Source organism: Acyrthosiphon pisum, chromosome A1 (assembly GCF_005508785.2).
Source record: "Acyrthosiphon pisum isolate AL4f chromosome A1, pea_aphid_22Mar2018_4r6ur, whole genome shotgun sequence".
In the NCBI taxonomy this organism is placed as follows: domain Eukaryota; kingdom Metazoa; phylum Arthropoda; class Insecta; order Hemiptera; family Aphididae; genus Acyrthosiphon; species Acyrthosiphon pisum.
The window spans coordinates 125776816-125802043 of NC_042494.1; the positions used below are offsets into that span (position 1 = coordinate 125776816).

The 25228-nt window shown below is 33.3% G+C and overlaps 1 protein-coding gene across 5 annotated transcripts in view; it reads left to right on the top strand.

Moving 5' to 3' along the window:
- Nucleotides 1–25228, top strand: part of LOC100569256 (protein vein) — a 68800-nt gene that overhangs the window by 27956 nt on the left and 15616 nt on the right. For all 5 annotated transcript variants that reach the window (XR_001680063.2, XR_511053.3, XM_003246835.4 and 2 more), the window contains exons 2-3: nucleotides 24024–24183; nucleotides 24254–24390. Coding sequence is in view for 3 of the 5 variants with exons in the window: in XM_003246835.4 (XP_003246883.1) it covers nucleotides 24024–24183; nucleotides 24254–24390 (297 nt within the window). In the remaining 2 variants the exon portion in view is untranslated. The remainder of the gene's footprint in view (nucleotides 1–24023; nucleotides 24184–24253; nucleotides 24391–25228) is intronic.

Sequence of the window (25228 nt, forward strand, 5' to 3'; positions counted from 1 at the left end):
GCACGTCACCTCCTAATATTATAATGTATAGGTAAGAATAATATAACAATATGATGGATTTTTCAAGCTCATTTTTTGCGATATCGATAAGGTATCTTTTTATAAATTATTTGAATATTTTATATATACCTACGATGTATATTTGCCTGGGAAATTTCATATTATAATGTGTCGACTGTCGAGTTAACTATTACATGGACAGGTAGGTAAGGTACGTAAGGTACCTACATCTGATTTTACTGAGCCACGCCGTCGTTTTGAGATATCGATTAAAATAAAGGATGAAAAACACTAAAAGAAAAAAAAAACGAAAAGACTCGCCGCTGACGACTGTCCGATTCGGCTGCGGCGAAGACGACGATGACGTCTTTCCGGAAATAGTTAAATATACACACACACACACACACACATACACTATGCGCGATTTATACCTACTAAGACTATATTATAAAAACCGGCAGTGGAATTCCGAGTGTTTTACGATTGCCATCTCTGGTGGCTTTCACTTTTCAAATGATCTAAAAACCGCGAGTGCGTTCCACGACGATCGGCCCACCGATATAATAACGGGTAGACAGTATAGTATATATTAGTAGTTGAATAGTATAGTAGCAGTAGTAGTAGAGTAGTAGTATAGTAGGTAGTAACTGTTGTAACTTGTAGTATATATTATTATTATTATTATATAGCCACGACGACGTATGTACCTGCTCTCAGACTATCTCTGTTTCTCACACGCGCGCGTGTACACATACACAAACTACACACACATGCATTCCACAGCCGTGTCCGATGTTTGTTTTTATCACACAGCTATATATATATATAAATATATACTATATACTGTTGATTTTTTTTCTAATATTTTTATTATTTTTTTTTTTTTTTTGATTTATGAAACCCGAGATATATTAGCGCCTCGGAAACATATTTCGCATTATTTCTCTCTCCTCGCGCGTATATCAGCTATATTATACGTGTTTGTACGTAACTGGTGTGTTTGTGTGTGCCTCCTGTGCAGTTCCTTTTGTGACGTATATAATATACTTATATTCATAAATATATGACACCTGAACCGTCGTGCCTGCCCCGGGTGCGCGCATACGTCATATTATTGTAATACGACAGCGAGACACTACTGTATCGATAATATTATTATACATTGTGCTTCTATCATATTATAATATATTATTAATATGATGATTGACTATTGTACACTTGCAGTCGAAAAATCCACAAGACGATTATAACTTTTCCGCGCGTAGGTATATATTACATTATATAATGCCGATATCATCAATGTATAGATTCGTAACGCAGACACGATGACTGTCCATCAACGCGATTATATATTATATACATATCATATTTAATATCTATATAAAACATTTTTGATAATTTGCCGTTTTTCTATAACCGTGCGAGTGCATAAACATTATAACACTACGTGTGGTTGTTGAGCAGTCCGACGTTTTCCCCTTTCTTATTTTTGGACGATTCTCCGCGACAGTTCACTGCCCTTTGCTGATTATTTATGGTGCTTAGTTATATTTAATATATATACTTATTTATACCACCCATGCGCTCTTGATGAAATTATTGCCATAAACATAAAATAATATATAATATTTGCGTATTGAATACGAAGTAGCCATGTATCCACACGCTGCACAATAATGTTCTCTATATACGTTTAACTCGAAATAAAAAAAAACATTTCAGTCGACAACCGCGAGTTTTATATCTCGCTCGCGTACGCTAAGTAGGTAATACTAGACACAATTATTGTATATTATTGTAATTATAAGTGCCAAGGAAAACAATTTTTAAAAAAAAAATGTTTTCCACCACAATTTATTGCGTCCATGTGCTAAATTTATTCGTGAAGATTATACTACCGTGACTACGATTCAGACTCGTATCTGCGGCGGGCTCTATATGCATTAGCCACGATAGAGGCCACATAATTATAATATCTATAACATGCGTTTAGGTATATATTATATATTATGATGTATATATTATGAAATTCACTTTTTGCTCGCTTTCTTTCTCACGTATATGTATTATGAAAAATTCGTCCATCCAAAAATTCTCAGACGTCGCCACCGCCGCGTGATTTGTTTGATAATAATTGTATAGAGACTGTTCGAAAAACGCCGCTCTATTTTAGTAGTTAGTCAAGTTAAAATAATATTATGTAACGTGTGACAATGATAAGTAGCTTTTCCACGTACACATGGTCGGCTCGAAAATATGAATAATGTAAAAAACCAAACCAGCCGACAATACGTCGCGTTTTCTGTTTTACCTAACCAGATGCATGCATATAGTCAGTGTAGGTACCTATTAAGGACCGTGACGACATTGAAGTAAACAAATAATAATTTTTTTTAAAAACGCGCTTTCTACTCGATTTATATATCATCACTAAGTGCAATAACTTTCGTTAGTATACATATCGATCGCCGATGCGATATTTAACGCAAAAACATCACTTTGTTTTATTTTTCTAAAGGAAACGCTACTATACACACAATTCAATATTACAAAATACAATACATGTATTATAATTTATAAATTATAATATTTCGATTATTATAGCAATCGTGGAATATTTTTCTAAATACAATTAATGGCAAACATTATTTTTGAATCTTTAAGATTATTTTAGTTACTTAATGAAAAATCAATCTTAAACTACCTCACATTTAAGCCAATATAGTGCATTTAAAAAATGATAACCTCTATAGTATAGTCGAGGGTATCTTAACTTACTCTCTAGATATTTTACAACATTATTGGCATTGGTATAGTGACCAATACAGGTGTATTGTGTGTATAGTATACTCATTACTCTCACTATAGTTTTTCCCCACCAGAGTGATTGTCTTCTACGATAATATTAACCTTCTGTTTGTGCTCGAAAAGGTACGTGTTTAAAAATTTGTTTTGCGCAATATCTGACAATAATCGTACTAAACCCTGTCGTATAATACATTTTATTTATTTTAGTTTAATTACAATGCAGTTACTTAAATAGTTGAAATGTGTGAATTTTAACAGGTTTAATAATTTTTAACGAAATTACGGGTGCGTGTATAAATTCAAACGTATATATACATACATAATATATTATACCTGTAAATTATGATAATAATATTATCTGATAGTAATGTTAGGCGTTGATGAAATTAGACGATATCGTAGTTTGGTTATTTATTTATAATTCGAATTAAACTTATAACGTAGATCAAAAGTAAAAGTTTGTTTTATATAGAATCCGCAAAAAACATCGTATTATTATAAATAAATCATCCCTACAAGTGTATTTAATACATCGCATAATATTATACTGTAACTAAATAATTTTTATAATATATTAAATATAACATGTGCATAATAAGTTATAAGTAAAGTTATTGTTATAACTTATAGGTAACAACATGCCGTATGTGAGCAATATTATACTATGATAATGATTAATGTGTAATACATACTATATAATATATATTACCTGATTTCAGAGAAATATTTTTTTTTAAATATGACTACTTTATAAACCCTCCTATAATCATATGATATATTTAATACTAATATAGAATATATATAGAATATTAATTACATTATACACTAACAGTGGAACAAATTCGAGCACGCACGATGTAATAATAATAATTATTATATTATTGTACTGTACCTCTCGCTATAGTCGTTAACTGCAGTAGAATGTTTTTTTTCGTCAAAGGGTTTCACATCAAAAAGAATTTGACGGTCTCGCGCGCAAATAGAAGGTAATTAAAAATATATATATAATAGTAATAATGTTGGAATACCGTGTGCATACAGCGATGCGCCACGCGTGCTTCAACGGTCTTCACACGCGTATAAAATACGATCTTTTGACGTCGTAAAATCATTTTTTATTATACTTTGTGTGTGATACGACCGATAACCCTTAACGGGATGTGCAGTACATACCACTATATGTACAATATCTTATCTACCTAGTACCTAAAGTATAATGCATGCGTGTCTTTTTTACGGTGGTGGCGCTAAAACGTAAGCTTTGCGTATTCAACAATTTTAATTGAAGATACATTTTTACCTATATACTATCATAGGTATATATATATATTATACACCATAAATGTTAACATCCACACAAGTTTTTAAATTGAGGTCTGGTATTTATTGGTAAGAAAATCAAATAAATAAATAAATAATATATTTTAAATTAATAATATTTATATATAAATATAAATGTGGACACCACTTACCATCCCCTCTAGATTTTTCCAACTCCCTGTGGTGTTTCATCTAAAATACTTTTCATATTTATATAACTGGTATTCATAACTGTAATTTTATTCTTATTATAATATTATTATTTTTTTGTGTGTGTACCATGAGAACTATAAGGCATTGAATAATATTAATTATAAAACTTTTTTATGTAATACAGAGATAAAAGTACCTACTAAAAGTATGTATTCGAGCAAATTTTTTTTTTTTTAAATAAGTAACTACTACAACTCTTTTAAATATTATATATACAACACACACACATCGGTATATATTTAGGATAAAAAGAAACTTTTTAGGTTTCATATTAAATTATTAAATATTGGAAATGTCTGGAAATTAAATTTTTGAAATTTAATACCACTCTGCAAGAGGAGGCATGAATCTCCCTCCAACATCCTGGATACACCACTAAGTGTACCTATAAATTATAATTATTTTATATTGTAATAAAGTACACCTATTTTACCTATAGTATCCTATAAATATGCGTATCATTACACGATATAATAATATAATATAGGACCAAACTGCACGTCTAAACTTCACTGGACAAACTGCTGCGTGTGTAAAATTGAAAAATATAAACAGTTGCGGTTTTTTTTTCAACACTATCGATTTGAGCTCTCAGTGCAGTTAATTTGCATAGACAGGGACTGTCGGTTAAGAAGAACCGCCGTGGTCGTGCTGGCCGTGTGTCAAAAAGTGGTGGCCAAAAATAATACACCCTCGTTGATGTGGCACGGTTACACCATCGCGCCAACTACAAAAAATATAATATATAGAAACTGGGCCGTTCGCGCGTTGGTAGATATGGTATGTGTTTTATAGGTGTAATGTGCGACTACACATTAAACTAATGAGCCAAAACCGTTTCGGATCAGTCACCGCCGTACTATATTGTGTGCATATACCAAGGTTGAGGTCAACGTAATACTTACAACAATATCTGAACGGATCTGTGTACGTTTATATAATAATATAATATATTATTAGGTTGCCCATCGATATATATTATAACGACATCGACACGTAGCATAGGGGTGCGAGCTGTTATTATTACATAAATGATCGTCGTTGACTCTCATTATACGTAATTTACCGTCGTCGCAATTAAAATATCGATTATGAATAATTTATTAATAATCGATTACATTATAGTAATAAATCGACTTACCTGAACAGCTATAATGACTGAGGGTTATACAATCAAAGTTGAAACTTATTGGTACATTTATTACACACATTTGCAGACCAAGATCAGGTGTGTTTTGTGTGGACTTGACAATATTTTTGATGTTCGATCGTATATCGCGTGCAAATGGATAAGAAATTATTTGTAAGCCCGTTAAAAGCTAATGAAATTCAAGCACGCAATTCAACACGTCAGTATTTTCCCCTTTCGAGTCTATCATGCCAGTGGATAAAAAAAAATACATTGGTTTAGTAAATACTATACCCAGGAATGTCATGTAACATCACACGAACCGTTACGTGAACAGTTTTGTAAGTCCTGGCGAATTGGAAATACGACGGGCCCCTCCGGTGATTCGCAGCTGGTAAAGAGGTTATATTTTAAATTATTTTTGGTTTGATATTTTACTTAATAATGCGTATTAAAATATTGAAATAATCTATGTTGTTCGATTAAACAATTATTATTATCCTGTCCAAACAAAAACGCAAGTGCGTATATGCTTTTACATACTATATTATGTCTATATTCTAATAACATTATGTATAGTTGTACCTATAACTTATCTCGCTTAACGTATGTATAAATATATTTAATATATATTATATAACTCATCTAAATATACGTATCACTATGAGTGTATCATAAATTATAATAATACATACTAGCGTACTATATAAGTTTTCATAATATAATATATTTGTTAACTACATATCCCAGACAGCATTTTTTAACAATAATATTATAATATAGTGTTATAATAACGTTACACTAATATTATTTGTGATAATAATGTCATAATAATATTATTAAACAAAAAATTGCTGTCTCGGATACTTTCATAATATACAAATAAACACAGATCTATAATTTTTGCAGTTACCCGTGATTCGAGTATATCGTTATTATTATAATTTGTCCTTGTCGTCTATTAGATACTTTTAATGAAAAATTAAAACACCTTGCAGTGGAGATAATAATAACATTTTTTAATACATGTTTTTAAAAAATTTAGTGTCGTTCACAAGGGAGTGTAGAAATATACCCCCTTTAACATTTGTGTGTATACACCACTGATAGAATTCATAATTGTCTTGACACGAATACATTATATTGTGTAAATTACCCAAACACATATTAATAACCCTAATTGTATTATTCTAATTAAATAACGATACTATATTATCGTGGCATATGCGGTGGTCACGCATATTGTAGTCATGTTCATTGATTATAAAATTAATATTTGTACTCGAATCTCGTGCATTCAAAGTACATAAAATATCGTGGTAAGAAAATAAACAACAAAACAATATAAATGAAAAAGAAAACACGGATTGCATGCACCCATCACGTCGGATTATCTCGATTATTTCGGTCGTTAAAAAATGAATAACGGAATGCCCGGTGTTATTTCGATCACAATATTATTACGTATACGAGTATAATATATATGTATATAAATATTCAGCAATTTCCTTTAAGCGTATACCAGATACCTATATTATATGTGTATTATACCTATAATATGCGGTATGCGCAGACGAACGGCAGCACGTGTCTAATAAATATACAGTAATGCGATTCGGATATTTTTTTTCCGTTCATTTCCGAGATCGCAGACGGTCCACTAATTCATTAGACAGGTGATTCTCGTTCGAGAATAAAGAAGAAAAAAATCATCAGAACCTAAAAAAACCCCCGGAGAGTCTAATTCGCGTGTTATTAGGGCCATCGAATGGCGATTGAATGATTTTTGAGATAGAAAAAAATACGCAGGAAAAAAGTTTTTGGCGGGGAAAAAAATGTCCACCCGCTGTCGAACGTACGTGTGGCTTTTTGGGTGTTCCTGAACCGGTTTTGGCGGGAAACCGTATTTCGAAAAAACGCACACGAACACTGCCGACGATCTATCCTTGTGTATATACACACGATCTATCCTTATGTATACACACACACACACACACACACACACACAGTGTATAACGGTGTGGTAGCGGCGGACAAACACAGATACACACACATGCACAAACGATCGTCAATTCGGTCTTAGTCGTTACCACCGTCATCCAAGTCGTCCAAGTCTTGAAGTCGGAGCGCCTATCCCGCGGGCCGCGGCGCGTGTGTGGTCCCCCGGTGGCAGACCTGTTTTCATCTCATCCGTCGTCGTCGTCGTGGTAGTAGTCTTATATATATATATTATACATCTCATATATTATATATTATAGTATGTAGTATATTACATTGTATATATATTGAGTATTATATACGTAGTGTGGCCTGCCCTAACTATTCGGACCGGTAGCTACTTTGTCGATTTATTTTATTGGAACTCTCTCGCTAATTACCGCCGCCGCGCGTATATAAACATATTATATATAATATAATATATATTTACTTAAGTGGACCGATCGTAAAACACATACATGAAAATTGCGCTATATATTTATAATCACCAACCGATTAACACACACACTCACTCATAAGCGCATACACGCGCATACACACACGTTAAATTCTGTACATTTGAACTGTAAATATTTAATTGTATACTATGTATGTCTTATATACATATTAAATCTTATATGTGTATAATATTATAATAGTAAATGTGCATTTACCGCAACATAGTCGCACGTAGCTCTGACACCAATCAGGGTGTGCAAATTCTGAAGGAAGGATCCCCGAAACTATCTCTGTCTTACGTACATTCGTACAACATAAACCTAATCTTACGTTCACAATAATCTATATTACTCTGGTATTTTTTAAAATTAGTGAGATTTGACCTATTATAAAATGTAATGATGACATTATTATTTAAGACAATTTAAAGGCTATTATTGATATATCAATAAATTACGAAGCAAATTATGTGAATTTTAAATCTGAAAATGATTTTAAAATTATCGTAACTTGCTTTAAAATTAAAATATCAATAAAAGGCTCCAATTTGTCCTAGCTATGTATTATTTATTTTATTTTACTTACTGAAAAATATATTGGACCATCGATGTATGAACTAAAATAAAAGTCTTACCAGACGATTGCCTAATGATTATTATATATCATACGCTTTTCTGACTAATCACCTATAACATTTTAATAATAATGTTTATACTAAAAAAATCGTAATTCAATAAAATATTTTATATCCACCTCCCCGATCTGTAAGTTTCTCAATGATAATGGACTATTGTCGTATCGGTGTGTGTGCTACACAATAAAATACTAATATAATGGTATCTATATAATATATTCACACTATTTCTAGACTATCAATAATATATATAACGTGAGAAAAACCGCACGTCCAAAGTATTATATTATACACAAATATAGGATGTGTGTGTGTGTGTGTGTGTGTGTGTGTAGTACGGCCCATGAGATCCTCGTCGTCAGCGGCGAACTCACGTTGCTTCTTATGCTTTACTTATGTAATAGTCGCCGCCAACATAAACATATACATATACACTGCACACTGCACACACACACCTCACTATAGACACTTTAAGTCTGCGTTGCGTATATAATTATTTATATATACGTATTTTAATATGAGACCCATTTGTACAAACGGTTATATATACATACAGGCAGTCGGGCACCGGCAGCAGACGCAATTAAACGATTGTACACACAGTACCTACTATATTTTGATATTGATGTATAATAACGCACACACTCACATATTATAACAAATCTATATATAAATACTCACTCACAAGTGTACCTAAACGTCATAACCCCAGCCGTGGACAGTACGCTGCCAGTAGTGTCTCGGACACCCTCCCCCAGTGAAACGTTTATCGCGATAGGTATCGCGTATATATAATAATATAATGTAACGATTCGTTCGGGACGCAAAAGTACGTAATTTGCGTCATGTAAAATATATGTTATAGGTACGTATATTATAATATATACTATAAATTACAGCTCGTTGGCAGTTACCGGCGTAATGCATAATAACGCGAACTCGGGCATAGATGGATTCTTATGTCAGACATTTGGATTGCAGACGTGATTTTACCACCGTCATGTAGAGTTTGTGTAAAAATGAAACATTGATGCGATTATAGAGCGTGGTGAGTTTGGTTTGAAAAGACTTATCAACTAAAATTCATCTTGAATCAATTGCATGAGTTATATTATTTTTAATTATTATTTTATCTTATATTTTGTCGATATTACAGTACTGGGCTTGAGTCGGGGGATATAATGCGTATTTATGGGAAGAAACATTTCGCGAAATGCTTACGGCGTGCTCGTGGCTAACGGCTTCGTGAGGGGAAATTGAAAATTGTTCTTCGGATAGTTTCGGAGCAGTGCAGTTGGATGAGTACTAATCATTTCTAATTTTCGGCATGTTTTCTACCGAGGGCATCAGTATTTTTTTTTGTTGCTCGTTTGTATATGTGATATTTATACATATATATATCCACACACGCAAGGGGACACTTAATATCGTCCGTCATCGATTTGCGGTGTATACACACGCGACATATCGACGACGGCGTATATATATATACGATTCCAAGGCCGCCGTTCAGACCAAAAATGTCCGGCATTCCCTCGGTCTCGGGCAAATGATTTAAGAACGTATATACATTTGATTGGCATCTGTCGTCTAGCCCGGGCACGCCGTCATTAAAATGATCTCGGCGACGGCGCGGTCAGGGTTGTGTGTGCGTGCGAGCAGTTTGCGCGCAGACGCGACCGCATAAATCTAAATCGCATAATAATATCTCCTCTCTCCGCCGCCATCGCCAGTGGGACGGCGACGATAATATAATATACAATATATTATTATATTATATAATATATTTTATTATATATATATAATTTAACGTATAATACAATAACGTGCCGCCGTCAAAGGTATTTTTCGTGTCTGAGCGCGCGTACGGGTCGTATATACCGACGAAAAATGTTAATAGAGGCGTATAAAAGCGTGGAAAAAGGCGGCGGTGGCGTTTATACTCGTCCGTCGATGCCGGTTCGTATACACGTTATAATAATATATATGATATAATGTGTATAATATATGTATGTATATATAATATATATATATATAATGTATACGTACATACAAGACTACTGCACCACAGCATACGAGGCCGGCAGCACCAGCACCAGCAGACGATTGACAGACGACGACGAAGGATGATAATCATATGTCGGGCGCATAAATACTACACATATATATATATATATATATATATATATACGTAGGTATAATAATATGTATGAGCAGAAGGGAAAAAACTACGACGACGACGACTACACGACACTGAGGAATCTCGTATATAAAATTATAAAACGAGGCCGGTACAGCGAAACGGAGAGAAAGAAAAAAATAAATACTACAACAAATGAACACAATCGGTATAATTTTTTGGTGCGGAATAAATTACGGGGTCGCGATCGTACGTAGTGCAGATTGTGTGCGGGCCGATGCGTACCTATGTAAGTACAATATTTTATTAGACGAGTTCCGCGTGTGAATAGTGCAAGTGCAATGTCCAACTCGATTGTGTAATATATTATATTGCATTTTATTTTCTCATTGAGCAACATTATAGATTTCCACAACTATAGAGAGCTTTTATAAGCCTGCCTATTATACAGTTATAACATCATCAGCTCTCTAGATCTCAGCAATTACATTTTGAGAAAATCGTACAAATATGTATTCGTGAATACGACCCAAAACGAGAATGAATTTAATAAATTATAATAAAGATACTTAAAAATACAATAGTAGAGACATCTGAGATATTGTACAGAAAGTGCTACGGAGTTATTATTATCCATATATAGGTAATAATGCTATATGAGAATTTTTTTTGGATTGCTGCAATCTATACGGTTCATCCAAATTTTGCTGGAGCCTGGAAGTGTATGGTATTCTGTAAACAAAGTAAAAACTATGCATGGATACGATTGGATGATATTTAAGTGTTCCACGAACATAATGCAGATTTAGGACACGGTACATCATGGAGGATGATTTCATGAATATTGGTTAAACATTTTATTTAACCAAGTTTTATCATTTTGCAGCATAAAACTCGTTCAACTATTTTTAAAATTTTTTTTTCATATATTCATTTTGGAAAACCTAAAACTGCTGATGTGAGATAATATTTTTGGAAACCTTCAGTTCCGTGTAATGTGTTTACCTATATATAATATAGACGATATAATAAGGTAGTCTGGACGCGACAAAGCTGTACGCCGATAGAGATTTGCGACGGACCGGACAGTCGTTGTGTCGTATAGTTACAGTCGGTCTTCTACTTCTACGTCTTCTACTCGTTCTCGATCTGGCACGTGCTAACAGTGCGATGTCTCTGGAATCCCAAACATCCGTACACGTTAAGTAGCCACGCTCGTCGAATACATTATTTTTTTTATCTCATTATATTATACGCTTCTTCTAATTATTATCGTCGTCGTCTCGCTCTCGTCGTATACATTAATGTACTTCTCTGTATACATTATATTATGTATAATATGTATGTATGTTTATGTGTGTGTGTGTGTGTGTGTGTGTGTGTGTGTTTATGCAAGGGGTACTATTGGCGGTATTGACGTATCGGTAAAAATGCTCCGATTTCCACTATTATCATTCTTTTTGATACCACCGACGGTTTTTCGATGAGATATTAAGAAAAAAATCAATTTTCAGATAAATTCACATTATTATTATCGTCATAATTACGACTTAAGTCATTGCATAATATAATATACGAGTACAATTAATACACTTTTTATTACTTTACCACATACAACCAATTACATTTATACGTATATAGATTATATTAGTAAATTAACCAGGTATGTTATGATTATAATATGGTCGCTCGTACTATGTAAACTATTGTCCTCTTATTAATTGCTTTGGATAGTAAAGTTAGTATAATATTTTTATGATATTTGAGTAAGCTGTATGGTTAAGAAAACTAGTAATTCCTAGCCTAGCCTGTACCTCAATCTATTCTAACCTAACCCAACCAATAATTCTATACACATTTTTATCATCTATACTTTTATCAAAAATGTTTAGAATGTACTTAAATGTATTGTCATAGGTCTATAATAAACTAGAATCCTGAGATTATTTATACATATTATTATAAATACTACTCTATCTACTGTATAATATATTTTATACTGTATATAGTATATACGTCTTATAAACAAATTTAAATCGATTAACCTAATTTTATTTTTAGTACCGAAGTATTAAATTTAAAAATTTTATTAAGATTATATTCTTTACACGGAAAATGTTTCAAACGAATTAAACACGAAAGTTATTTGATTGTTTTTGCATTTTGTCAATACTATTTTAATACATATTTGTTGAAAATCCGTCAAAAACACAAATAATTAAGTACTAAAATTCTTTGGAAAATAAAACTATATATCAAATTATTATTTTTTTGTAAAACATCTTTTAGATTTCAATAATGTACCTATTGAAGGTTATTCAATTAATGTGACATATTACCGATATTAAAATATTATAGTGGACTCGTAATATTATTATTAATTAACTGAAGTAAGGTACAAATTACAATATCTATACTGCTCTGGAGTAAAATATAGTACTTACGTTTGTTATAAATTACATACTAGTTCTAAAATATCAAAGTTTACCAAAAAAAAATATTATTGGTAATACGACAAAACTATCGTCATTACTCGTTACATAGTAAAAAATATAGAACACTTAGAAACCGGTTATTATATGTTTATTATATTGAAGTAGGTATACCGTCGGTATGGCTACACCAAATATATTTTAATATTATGCTTCGCGTGGTGTAGGTATACACTTCTAGTTAAATTATTAAAACATCATAAAAACAGTTTGCCAAATAATTCGTACTTATATTAAATTATACTAGTTTTATACAATTTCTAATATACAGCGATTACACGCAACATTTAACATACAATCTCCATCTGGTTGAAAACCTCATCACATTTATATTTTATTCCGATGATACCTATAAGATTGTATATATTTTTTTTTTTATAAGAAATACACAGATTTTATATCTACTTGATATAGATTATACCTTAGGACACAATAATATTATAATGTGTAATACTGGTAAGATACAATTTATATTAAAAAAATAAATACATATAAATAAGTGGACAGACTTTGAGGAAAGAAGTCACTTTTTAATGACACTCATAACTAATATACCTATTATTATAATGCAGGTACATTTTTTTTATATACAAAATTATAAATGCGTCTAAAATCTGTATGTACATTTATTGTGCTTCATCTAAGGGGGTTCGCTTAAAAATAATATGGTAAAACGCATTGAAATAACGTAGGATTGTACATTTTGGTCGGTTTTACATAGAAAACGCTGGAGTAGATAGTGACGATATTATTATAATATTTTCTATAACGTTATAACGTAGTCTTACTTATATTTTCGTTGGACCCATTGAGTCGGAACTGTATTTTTCCGGGACCCGTTACAATAAGTCGAAACAGTAATTTAACAGAGCCATGTATACCGTTCTTATTTTTATTTGGTTAACAATTATATTTAATTCTATTACTATTGTAATTCAAATATATATTAAACTTATTGTACCATGAGTACAGATTGTTAAATGTTCTTAATTAAAAAAAAAAAAAACAAAAAAAAAAACAATTATATTTATTTTACGTTGCTGTATTAAATAGATTTACTACTATACCTACATTTGAAACGCTAACTAGTGATTTCGTTTTGTGAATATTCTGCACGTGCAAGAATAAGGGTAAGAGTAAGGTCGTTAATAACGAATGGTAAGTAACAATATTATACTGTATAATACACGATACCTAACAATATAATATCTACTGCAAGCCGACATTGCTGACGGGCTAACGTGCAGCAGCTACGTAAAGCCATTCAAACCGTCACACAGAAATTCGGTCTCGTTAAACTAAACTGTATTATACGAGTGCGCGGTTCGGTTTATATGCAAGAAACTCAGCCGGTCGACGACGACTGCGCGTTTCTAGATCATAAAAATCCATTTGTGCGCGACCGCCTCGCGCAGACGTGTATTCCTTGGGAAAATTGTTAAAAAAAAAAAGAATATGAACCGCAACTAGCGTGGTAAGACCTATTTATTATTAATAATCATTATACATGCTGCAGTGTATAACGCTCGAATATTTCAATATGATATTGATGACCTTTTATGTTATGAATTATGATATATTTTGACATTTACGATGACGTTCCACTTGCACGCGTCCGCTGTATGTGCAGAAACGAGACGACTTTATGACATTAACCCCGATAATACTACTACTGACACTTTGGTTCTAGGGCACGCGCTATGGGTATGGGTATGGCTGTGGGGTGGGGATTGGTGATTCGCGCGAAGAACACGCCACAGGAAGTCGAGCGCGTGGCAATCGGAAAACGTTCACGCGTTCATCACCACGAAATCACTTGCGAATTAGGAAACGGCTGACGGCAATAAAACACGGATTGTTTGGCGCACGCCGAGTCATGGGCGAGTGGGATGACTGTGGAAGGGAATATAATAATATATAGTGTGCGTTCACCGCGTGAATGAGTCACCAAGTTATATTATTTCATGCACAGAGCAGTCGGGTAGGTATACCGTCTGGGTGCGGTGCCAAAAAAAAAAAAAATTGAAAAATATATATAGCAAGGACGACGGCGTCCGCGTGTGTATATACAGTTTTCTATTTATTTTATCAACGCACGGATAATGTTTATAGTAATAATTATTATTGTATTTCTTATTGCAGCCGTCCGACGCAGCATCGGTGCTCTATTGAAACGGATCCAAAAACGGTCTGACGGGGTTTCCCGCGTGATTCTGCAGCATCGGCGTGCTCGCATGTAATTTTATCTCTCCATAGGGACGCGGATATACTGACGATATTGCAGTCGTTAAACACTTAACGACACTTAATCATATAACGTGCTGTAATAATATTAATGATTACAAATACTGCGACAACTTCTGCTGTTTGTATACATATTCACCACGTTCGTAATAATAAATAGGTACTGCATTATGGCGGTTCGTGTATAAATGACATATTTTTGTTTGGTTTTCTGCCGAGCGGCGAGCGTGACGTATATATTATAATAATTACCGAGGCAACGCAAGACGGCTGGCTTGAAATAACTAATATTATACGAAGACGACGGCCGAGATCTAATTTTAAATGGATCCGCTGTGCAGAGGGTGTGCACCATCACTACTCGTTCACTCCACTCCTCTCCTCATGCAACCCCAGAACTGACGACGGGGTAAACGCAAAGCGGCTGTCCCGGTATTTTTGCTGTGATAACGTTTTGTCTCCCAAATGGTCTGCTTATAATAGATGTGGCGTGGACGGGAATAGGTGCTGATGACTTCTATTTTCGGGGGTACATGTTCGGCGGTCTATCTAGTGCCCACGGAGTGTTTACTCGCCAAACGAAGAAAAACACATACCTAAGTCACATGTTACTGTATCGTCTATAATTTATATATTGTATTTACTATATTATACACAATATTATTATTACCATGTAGTACCTATACCTATCTATCATTTGTCTGATGCCTTTTTTGAACTCTATCCAAACGTCCGTGTGGAGCTCTTCCCACGGGTTGGTAAGAATAAGACGTACGATTGTGCACGCACAGTGTATAATATATAAGTATTGGTTACTTTACCGCATGATATTCTTTATATACTTGAACAGCGATCTATTCACTATTTTTGTCAAATACTCATCATACATTTCGTCATACGCGCACCGTTAGGTTAGATTAGGTTAGGTTAAAATACAAGTACAAGTCCACCCCCGAATCAGAAGTATATCTGCAGCCGTCTAAACATAATAATAATAATATATGGTTAGTCGTTTACGTGCTCCGCAGTCCGCGAAGATAGATGCTCCAAATAGGATTACGTAGTCACATGCATGTAGGTACGTTAATATGGATTATAAAATGGCTAACACACTAAAACCCTGTGGTTTGTCATGGACCATCATGTATTAATTATCAATGTCTTAATATATAATGTTCGTTCTTTACACGCAATCACCTGATGTTTCTTTCGCAACATGTCACCCGTGAGTTATTGTTTACGCTACTATTTACGGTATTGGTTGTGATTTAAAATAATATGACCTTAAACCGCACGTTCCTACATAGGTTTTATTATTTTATACTATATAGCTGGTACCGGCTTGAATACGGCGTACAATTTATTTTATCACATTGTATAGATGGCGTCTGGGCGTATTCGTTATAAATTTGTATACGAACCGCGAATTATACATCACAGAATAATACGTGTATTAATGATAATTGTATGCAAACGCCCCTGATTAAACACTGATTGAGAATTATCCTTGTAAATATCCGTTTTTGCCGCGCCGATGTGCAGTAAACAAAGCCGATAACAATAACGTCTGTGATTTCGCAACTATTATATTATAGGGATTTAAGTATTATGTATTATAACATTATTATATCATTATATATTATGTGACGTACCTACACCATAATATTATACGCACACCTAAAACAAAAATAACTAGTTAGGTTTACGCCAGAGTATTATAATAAGGTATAAAACACAATACGCGTTCGATCTGTCAAAAATCGTCGTGCAATCATCGTCCCGTGGGTTTAAACACGATTTGTTCTCGTTTAAGGCCAACCGCGTCATATTACTTACCCACCGCCAATCTACGTAGGTTATGGGTATGCATTTTCAACGGATCGAATACACGAGCGGCACCGTGTGGCGCGAAGAGATGACACGCTAAACGGCTAAACGGCTAAACGAGTAATCCGTAACTTTAAAGTCACGAATATATAGACGTCGCAGTAGAGTAGGTACAACCGTCGTGGAATCCCATGGTCGTTATAGTATAATATTATTATATTATTTTCGCTAAAAGAAAACATCATTTCACCGCAGTTTGCTGGTGTAATTGTAATAATCGCATTTCCATACATATAATATTATAATACCGTTATTGATATTACTATAATTATACTTATATATTATTCATTAGTTTATTATAATATACCTTTTGAAATTGTCAGATAAACACCACGCGTGTAATTATAAATACTAATAATTGATTTTAAACAGAAAAATCGAGGTGTGAAATACGCGCACGTTTTATATTTGTTCAAGTATTTAATTGAATGGCGAATTAAAATCAAAATTGAAACAGACTGCAGTGTGCTCTAGACTAAAATCTTAACAAGACTTAAAAGCATGTATCAACGCTGAATTTATTACCTCATTTTGTAGGTGTTGCTAGAAAAAAATCTATGGATATTATGATTTGAACTATATGTAACATTTCAAATTAAAATCTATTTGTTTCACATAATGATTATAGGTATTAGAACGAACGTACCACCAGAAAGTAAAATCAACTGTGGGTACTCCAGAGGTATAATGTGAAGATAATTACGTATCACATAATATGTTATGGTCACCAATTACTCACCGTAATCATATTGTACAACGATTATGAACTGATAACTTTGGATTTTTTTTATTTTATGAACATACATTTTACTTATTAACCGTGTGAGAACTGGCTTTTTATTAAGGGACAACAATTCTGGATATTTTTAGTAACATTGCGTATACCGGCCATACATCAGACCGTACGAAAAAAATCAAGTCAAGCTAATTAAACTATTTCAACAATCAAAAACTACTTTATACAGAAAAAACTATCACATCTCGCGAACAGTAAGATTTTAATCATTTTTTTTTTTTATGTGGAAAACTTTATTCACTTTGCATTGGACTTAAGTTAAGTTAACTATAGACAGCACTAGTAAAATATATTTTAAAATACTCAAAACTTTACACTTATTATAACTTCTGAAAATAAAGTTGTTGAAATCGATGCAACCTGTATGAAGCTTTATCTTTCAACTAAAAAACAAATTATGAAATCTGACTTTTTAATCAAAACCCTTCCCGTAAGGCCAGTTTTTGTAAAATTAAAACTGGGTCGGCTCCGACACCCACCTAAACCTATAATAAATAATAATGTATTTTAAAATTATTTTTACAACAGCATTATTACATTGCTACAGAAGACTAATTTATGCAGAGAAATACGATTTAAGTACACTCAAGTACTTTAACTTAAAATACGAACAGACAGATAATAAAGATAATATATTTTGATTTCATAGCGAGACAATGCTACACATCCAATAAAATATTTATTGCTCCCATTACTTACTCGAGTTAAATATTTTTATTACAATACGTATTATAATTATCACATGGCTTAGAAATTTATTTATTTAAAACCAGTATTGATTTTGTTAAGATAAAGCGATTAACACACCGTATGAAACAACGTTAATGCTTATAACTTTCCAACCAGTTTACAGCTATTCGTATTTAGTAATTTGAACTATGTTTAACTTTTCTGAAGTGCGGGCTTATTTAGGAATTCCTTATTTATTTTAATGTTCTTCATTGCTAGAGCCAATTTTTTTTTTTTTAAATGTCTTCATTTTAGTTAATTATAACGAATATTTTATAACAAGCAACCGCTTCAACAGTCTGGTAAACTGTTGCAAATCATGGTACATAAAACGTATAAGTGTCAGTGTCGTCATCAAAATTGCAATTTTAAAAATTAAAATCTGTATGTCAATATTAACATTTTTACAGAAGATAAAAATATTGTTTTCTGAATATAGTGACGAAAAAATTAAAACAAGAAAACATCACAGCAATATTTCAAGCCGACAATCGGCACTTAAAAATTCGCAAGCTTCCTATATTATACGTGTACCCGAGTAATAATTTAATGAGATCATCAGGTTATATCCGCGTGTAATAATATGTCCGTTCTCGGAAAAACAGTGCGTGAATGCTAATATAGGTGTATAATTGAGAACTACTACATCGATCCGACCATAAATAATACATTTTGTTATTCCATTATTATAGCTGCCTACCTGTATTATAATGGGTTGTACATCGGTCGTGTATGTTTTCAGTCGTTTATTATGACGTTGTTGTTGTTAACACTATATCATATTTTTACAGGCGTGACAATAGTTAAAGACGCGCGTATATTATATTATCTATGCGGCGGCGATTATTTGTCTGCTCTCGTGGCCCATTTTGTCAGGCAAATAATATGAAATATTATATAATATAATTATTATGATACCTTTATACCTACACATCAACTGCATATTGTTATGTTAAATAATAACAAGAGGGCTCTGCCGCTTAGCTCGCCAACCCCCATTCAATCTTTTCTTTTCTAAGCTGAGAGTTAATAACTCTAATTAAAGGAATCCAGATGATAAATACCTAATACAACAATTTTAAATTATTAACATTTTAAATCAAATATAATACACACATAACTTTAATACCTTATCAAAATATACAATATTTTCAATTCATTTCTCAAATTAAGAATCATGGTTCCCCATGATATTTACCTCGTGAAAATGTAACGTATTTTACCACCCTAAAGTGTCTTTACATGTACTAAATAATCTAACTTTCTCAAAGCTTTGTCCCAGTGAGTATAAGCAGATTTCCCATTTTCATTTTTAAAAGACGAATCATTATTATATTGATTTTTTTCCATCACCAATTATATCAATATATTCAGGCTCATTTGTTAGTTCTTTCTTTCGTAACGCAGCCTCTTTATATTATTCAACTTAATTTATACAAAATAACTCGAATATTGGTTGTTGCCACGGTTATTATTTGACGTCTGACGAAACTATTTCCAAAACTTTTTTGTATAATACACTGATTATATTATTGCGATAGAGTTGAGCCGTGGCGGTAATTGTCCGAGATACCGCCGACGTTAGGCGGGGGCCCCAGGAATGGATATCGAAAAGCTCACCTCCGCGGAATTCTCGTAAACGTAAACCACGTTACAGGTATTATACGTCATATATGTATACATACGTATTCGTATATGACACGTAAGGTGATGTGATGTTATACGAGTTGACAGTGTTATAACTCATATATATAAGACGATGCGCACATATACATATAAGCACTAAGCACATATATATAGCAATATTATATAGCTAAGTATACGTATATAGTATATACAACTGCCCCAGGCCACCTCTGATATATACGCGGCTACCGTCTCTCGCGTCCGCTGCCGCCGCACACCTGCGCGATTAATGTCGGCCGGTTGACGACGTTACCGATCGTCGACAGGTCTAGTCACAGCGCGCCGACTAGTCGTCGTCGTCGTCGTCGTCGTCGTCGGAGGCCACCGAGGTTACCCACAATGCTGCGCATACATGTCATAATATACACAATACAAAAACCCACTCTATAGACTGCGTGGTAAAGTGAAGAGAGCCACTTGCCATAGTCGGCGTTTGAGAGCACAACCGGACTGCCGCAGTAGCTGTACGCGTAGCCCCCATACATAGGCAAACGACAAAATATTCCCATCATCTTGGCCTCTCTCTGCGCTACCGCCGCCGCCAGTCGAGCCACCCCGCCCTAGGCGATGGTGCATTACAAAACATGTATGCGTACGCGTATATAATGTATATACATGTAATCCGTACTTATATGCGCTGTAAGTATACATATACATATATATATATATATATATACGCTCACGTATATAGATATGTCCACGGAGACGTGGTGGCACGCCCACTATACCTATACCTATGTGTATATTGTATATACCGCGGTAGCCACCGGCGCGAGGGCATTTGCGATTTTTTTTCATTATTGTTGTTGTTATTACCTATATTATTTTCATCGGCGGCGTAGTAACGTGGGAACAAAAAACACCTAGCGACTTATCCTCCGGCGCAAAAGCTGCTCCACTGCGCGATATCTCCGCCTCACGACCGTGAGGGTCTCATCGCAACCGTAGTCCGTGGTACGGTATAGGTACTAGCATACTATAGTACCTATAGGTATATAATATAATATACATTGGGCCACTCGGTCGCGGTTGGATAATAATATTATATTATATGGTAGGAGGAGCGGAAAAAAACTCGCAGAGAACGACGACGATGATGATAATAATAATAATAATAATAATAATAATAATAATAATGCACAGCTGCGCGAGTAGAAAAAATAAGAAAAACTATACGGCGTGCCACAGACTGTCCGGGGTCAAGGATCCGCGGTGCGCACATGTGGGGTCGTCAAAGATGGGCATACGGTGGTTTTTGCGGTCGCACGCATCCCGATATGTAGGACAGACAGACGGAGAGAACGGTTTCCGTGTCCGTCGTCTGCCTCTTTGATAAACCGCGTCACGTATGCTATATAGTATCCACCGCGCTGTGCAGGACACTCTTGTGCAAAACAGACCCCCGCGCCGGTCACCCACTCCCCGCGCACCACATACACAACCACCAAGAGTCAATCGGGAGGTACATAATATGTGTTGAATCGGTCGCTGCCTGGAACTATAATAATATATGTAATGTGTACCTATATCCAAGGGATGGGCAACTCAAACCTAATAACCACTGCAGCTAGTGTTCAAAACTTAAAATTTCGCGAGTCGCAGCTTGGATTGCAGTGATCATCATTTTGGTTTTGTCTTCTAAAAATTTGAATTTTATAACATGGTGTGATCTGAAAAAAATAGGTACGATCATCCCTGTAGGTATTATTGCCAGTGGTTTTAGGGGCAAGGGAGGAACTTGCCCCTCTGACATTTTTTCAAGGAGACAAAGCGTAGGTTAAATTTTTCACTCCCTACCCAGATATGGCAACAGTACAAATATTTAAATCTTCAAATTCTGCATACAGATTCCGCTATGGCAGGGTGCTGCGTGGGGGTGTGCAGAAAACCCGACTTTGAACGGCCCACGGCACGTTCCCTAAATGTACAGAGTGTCAGAGTATAGTATTTATTATACTTACTTAAGTAAGTTACTATACCATTTTTACAAATTATTAATGTTGATAAATTAATATTAATAATTAAAATTTTCAAATCACCATAGCCCTCATATCTTATAAACTCATTACCATGGAGCTTTTATCCTTAGAGCAGAAAGTTAAATAGTTCAAAAACTATACGATTTTTGATTTAACGCAAATTTTGATTCTGTTATGTCAAATGTTCCAGAAAAATTATCCACTGAATAATTTACAGTTTAAAAGGCGGATTCTTATTTGAAAAACACACATTTTTTATATCTCTACAAAGCACTCCTTAAGTAGTACAAAAAATATTAAAAATTTGAAAATATGGTCTTTAAGTATACCTCTTTAAAAATTCCAAAAATCATATTAAAAAAAAATGCATTATTAATGAAAAAAGAGGGTAAGCACTGAGCATACTTGGGCGCTTGGTAAAACAGCTTGTATATGGCCCCTTAAAAACTTTTAAACTATTGAGTATCGAACCCAAAGTACAATTTTTCAACAAAAAAAAAAAAAAACAAAATTAATTGCGGTTTAAATTAATAACGTAGGTTAGCTATAGTTAAAGGTTTTCCAATTTCCATATTCTATGATTTAAAATATTTTTTTACAATATTACATTTTAAACTATTACTTGGAATTATTTTATTTTAATAACCGATGACGAGTATAACTGTCGTATTTCAATCAAATTAAATCGCAAAACGATCGTCATCGACCCTTTACAACAATTGCAAGATACTCTGCGTGGTAGTTGTGGACTTAAATATGTTATGCATTATATATATTTATATTTTATATCATATACCTGTACCTTAAAAGGTATCGAAGGAATTTTACGCGAGTATATTATATATATGATATACCTACGTCATATATATTGTATATAATATATACACGTGATCGAACAAGAGTCGCACGTCTGCGTAGGAATTTCTGAAGATTCTTGTATTTGCACATGGCAGAGGCAGCCTGGCGTGATCTCTGAAGTCGCGGCGATGTATTTCATCCATATTTATATTATATTATATACAATATACATGAATGTATGTATGAATGTATGTATATATGCATGTATTTTTGTATTTAATATATATATATATATATTGCATTTGTTATATAAAATAATATACTATATTATAATATTTTATTCTACACTGTGCTCAGTTTAAAAGTCATCACTGCGTTAATATTTCACGTAATTTTTTTTATTATTGCACATCATATTTTGCATTTTATTTTTAAATTTATGTTAAGTTGTTTTATTAGTATAATATACATACATTATTATATATTAAGCCCACACAAATATTATGCACACCACGCGCTGTATAATAATATATTAAAGTAGAGAACAAAAATACATTTCCGTCGGGATAAAACTTATATTATGCAAATGTTATTGGAATTTAATTTAAAGATGTTTGAAAACTAAAAATAACGAAAATTTCATCATAATGTTGTTTGGACTCTCGAGTTTTATAAACAAAATACTAAGATAAAATAAATTAACAAATTAATTTTATTGCGTTCTGTTTATAGTTCAGCCAATCGGCGTGTGGGGACTTCACAACACAACGTTAAAAGTCAAAAGCACTTTGAAGTTGATGTGCAGAGCCAAAGGCAACCCGATGCCCGCTCTACAATGGTTCAAAGACGGCCAACCGATTTTGGTGGGCAGGCGAAGGATTCAATATAAAAAGTAATTATATAGCCTAGCACAAATGCCTGCGTTCGTCCTACATTGCTATAACCGCATCGTGATGTTCCAGGAAAAGATCCATGCTTGTGATACCAAAGGTGAGGCCAGAAGACGGAGGCAAGTATGAGTGCAGAGGTACCGGAGTCCAAACCGGCCATGTGGCTATTACGTCGGCCCAAGTAATAGTTAATTCCAAACCGGACAACAGTGAGTATTATAATATATTATACATCGATCGGGCAATACGCTTATAGATTATCATAAACTATCATAGTTTCTAGCTGTAATCCTTGTGTTTTGTACCTCGTTTAACCTCGTTACGTAGACTAAGTCGAAGAAAAATGGGTCTTTTCTTTAGAATTTTCTTTTTGTCTCAAAACTGTTTTATTCGTATCATTGATATGTCACCGTTTCGATAGATTGTTCGATTACTATTTATTCAATTTGTTATGGCCACTCTAAATGTGTTATTGAAATATCAATGATGTGTATATAATCACTAAATTGAGTATCTATTATCAAGCCTGGGCATAAACGCGTTAAAAAGTTAAAAGTTAAGTTAATTTTAACTTTAACTTAACTTTTTTTAGATTTCATTTTCATCAACTTAATTTTTAACTTAACTTATTTTAATTCATATTAACTTCATAAATAACGAGTTACTTTTAATCAAATTCAAGTTTAGTTAATCTATAAATAATTAAATAATAAAAATAAAAATTATTATTGATATTACAGAACCATTTACTAGAATAGGGAATTACAAATATAGTTAAATCAATTTCTTAAATAAATATTTTACTAAAGTATAAAGTTGGCTATATTCTCTAATCGTTTTAGACTTTTAGTTCCCTGAAAAAGTATTCAGAGTTTAAAATTAAGTACATTCTTAAATACCATGTTATTTTTATTTAATAATTTAAAAAAAAATGTATAGTACCTATATGTATTAGTGTATTAATAAATCAAAAGGTTGTATTTGTTTTGGCATTTTCAATTTTGTATTTTTTTCGTATCTACTTCATAATTCTATTAATTCAGTACC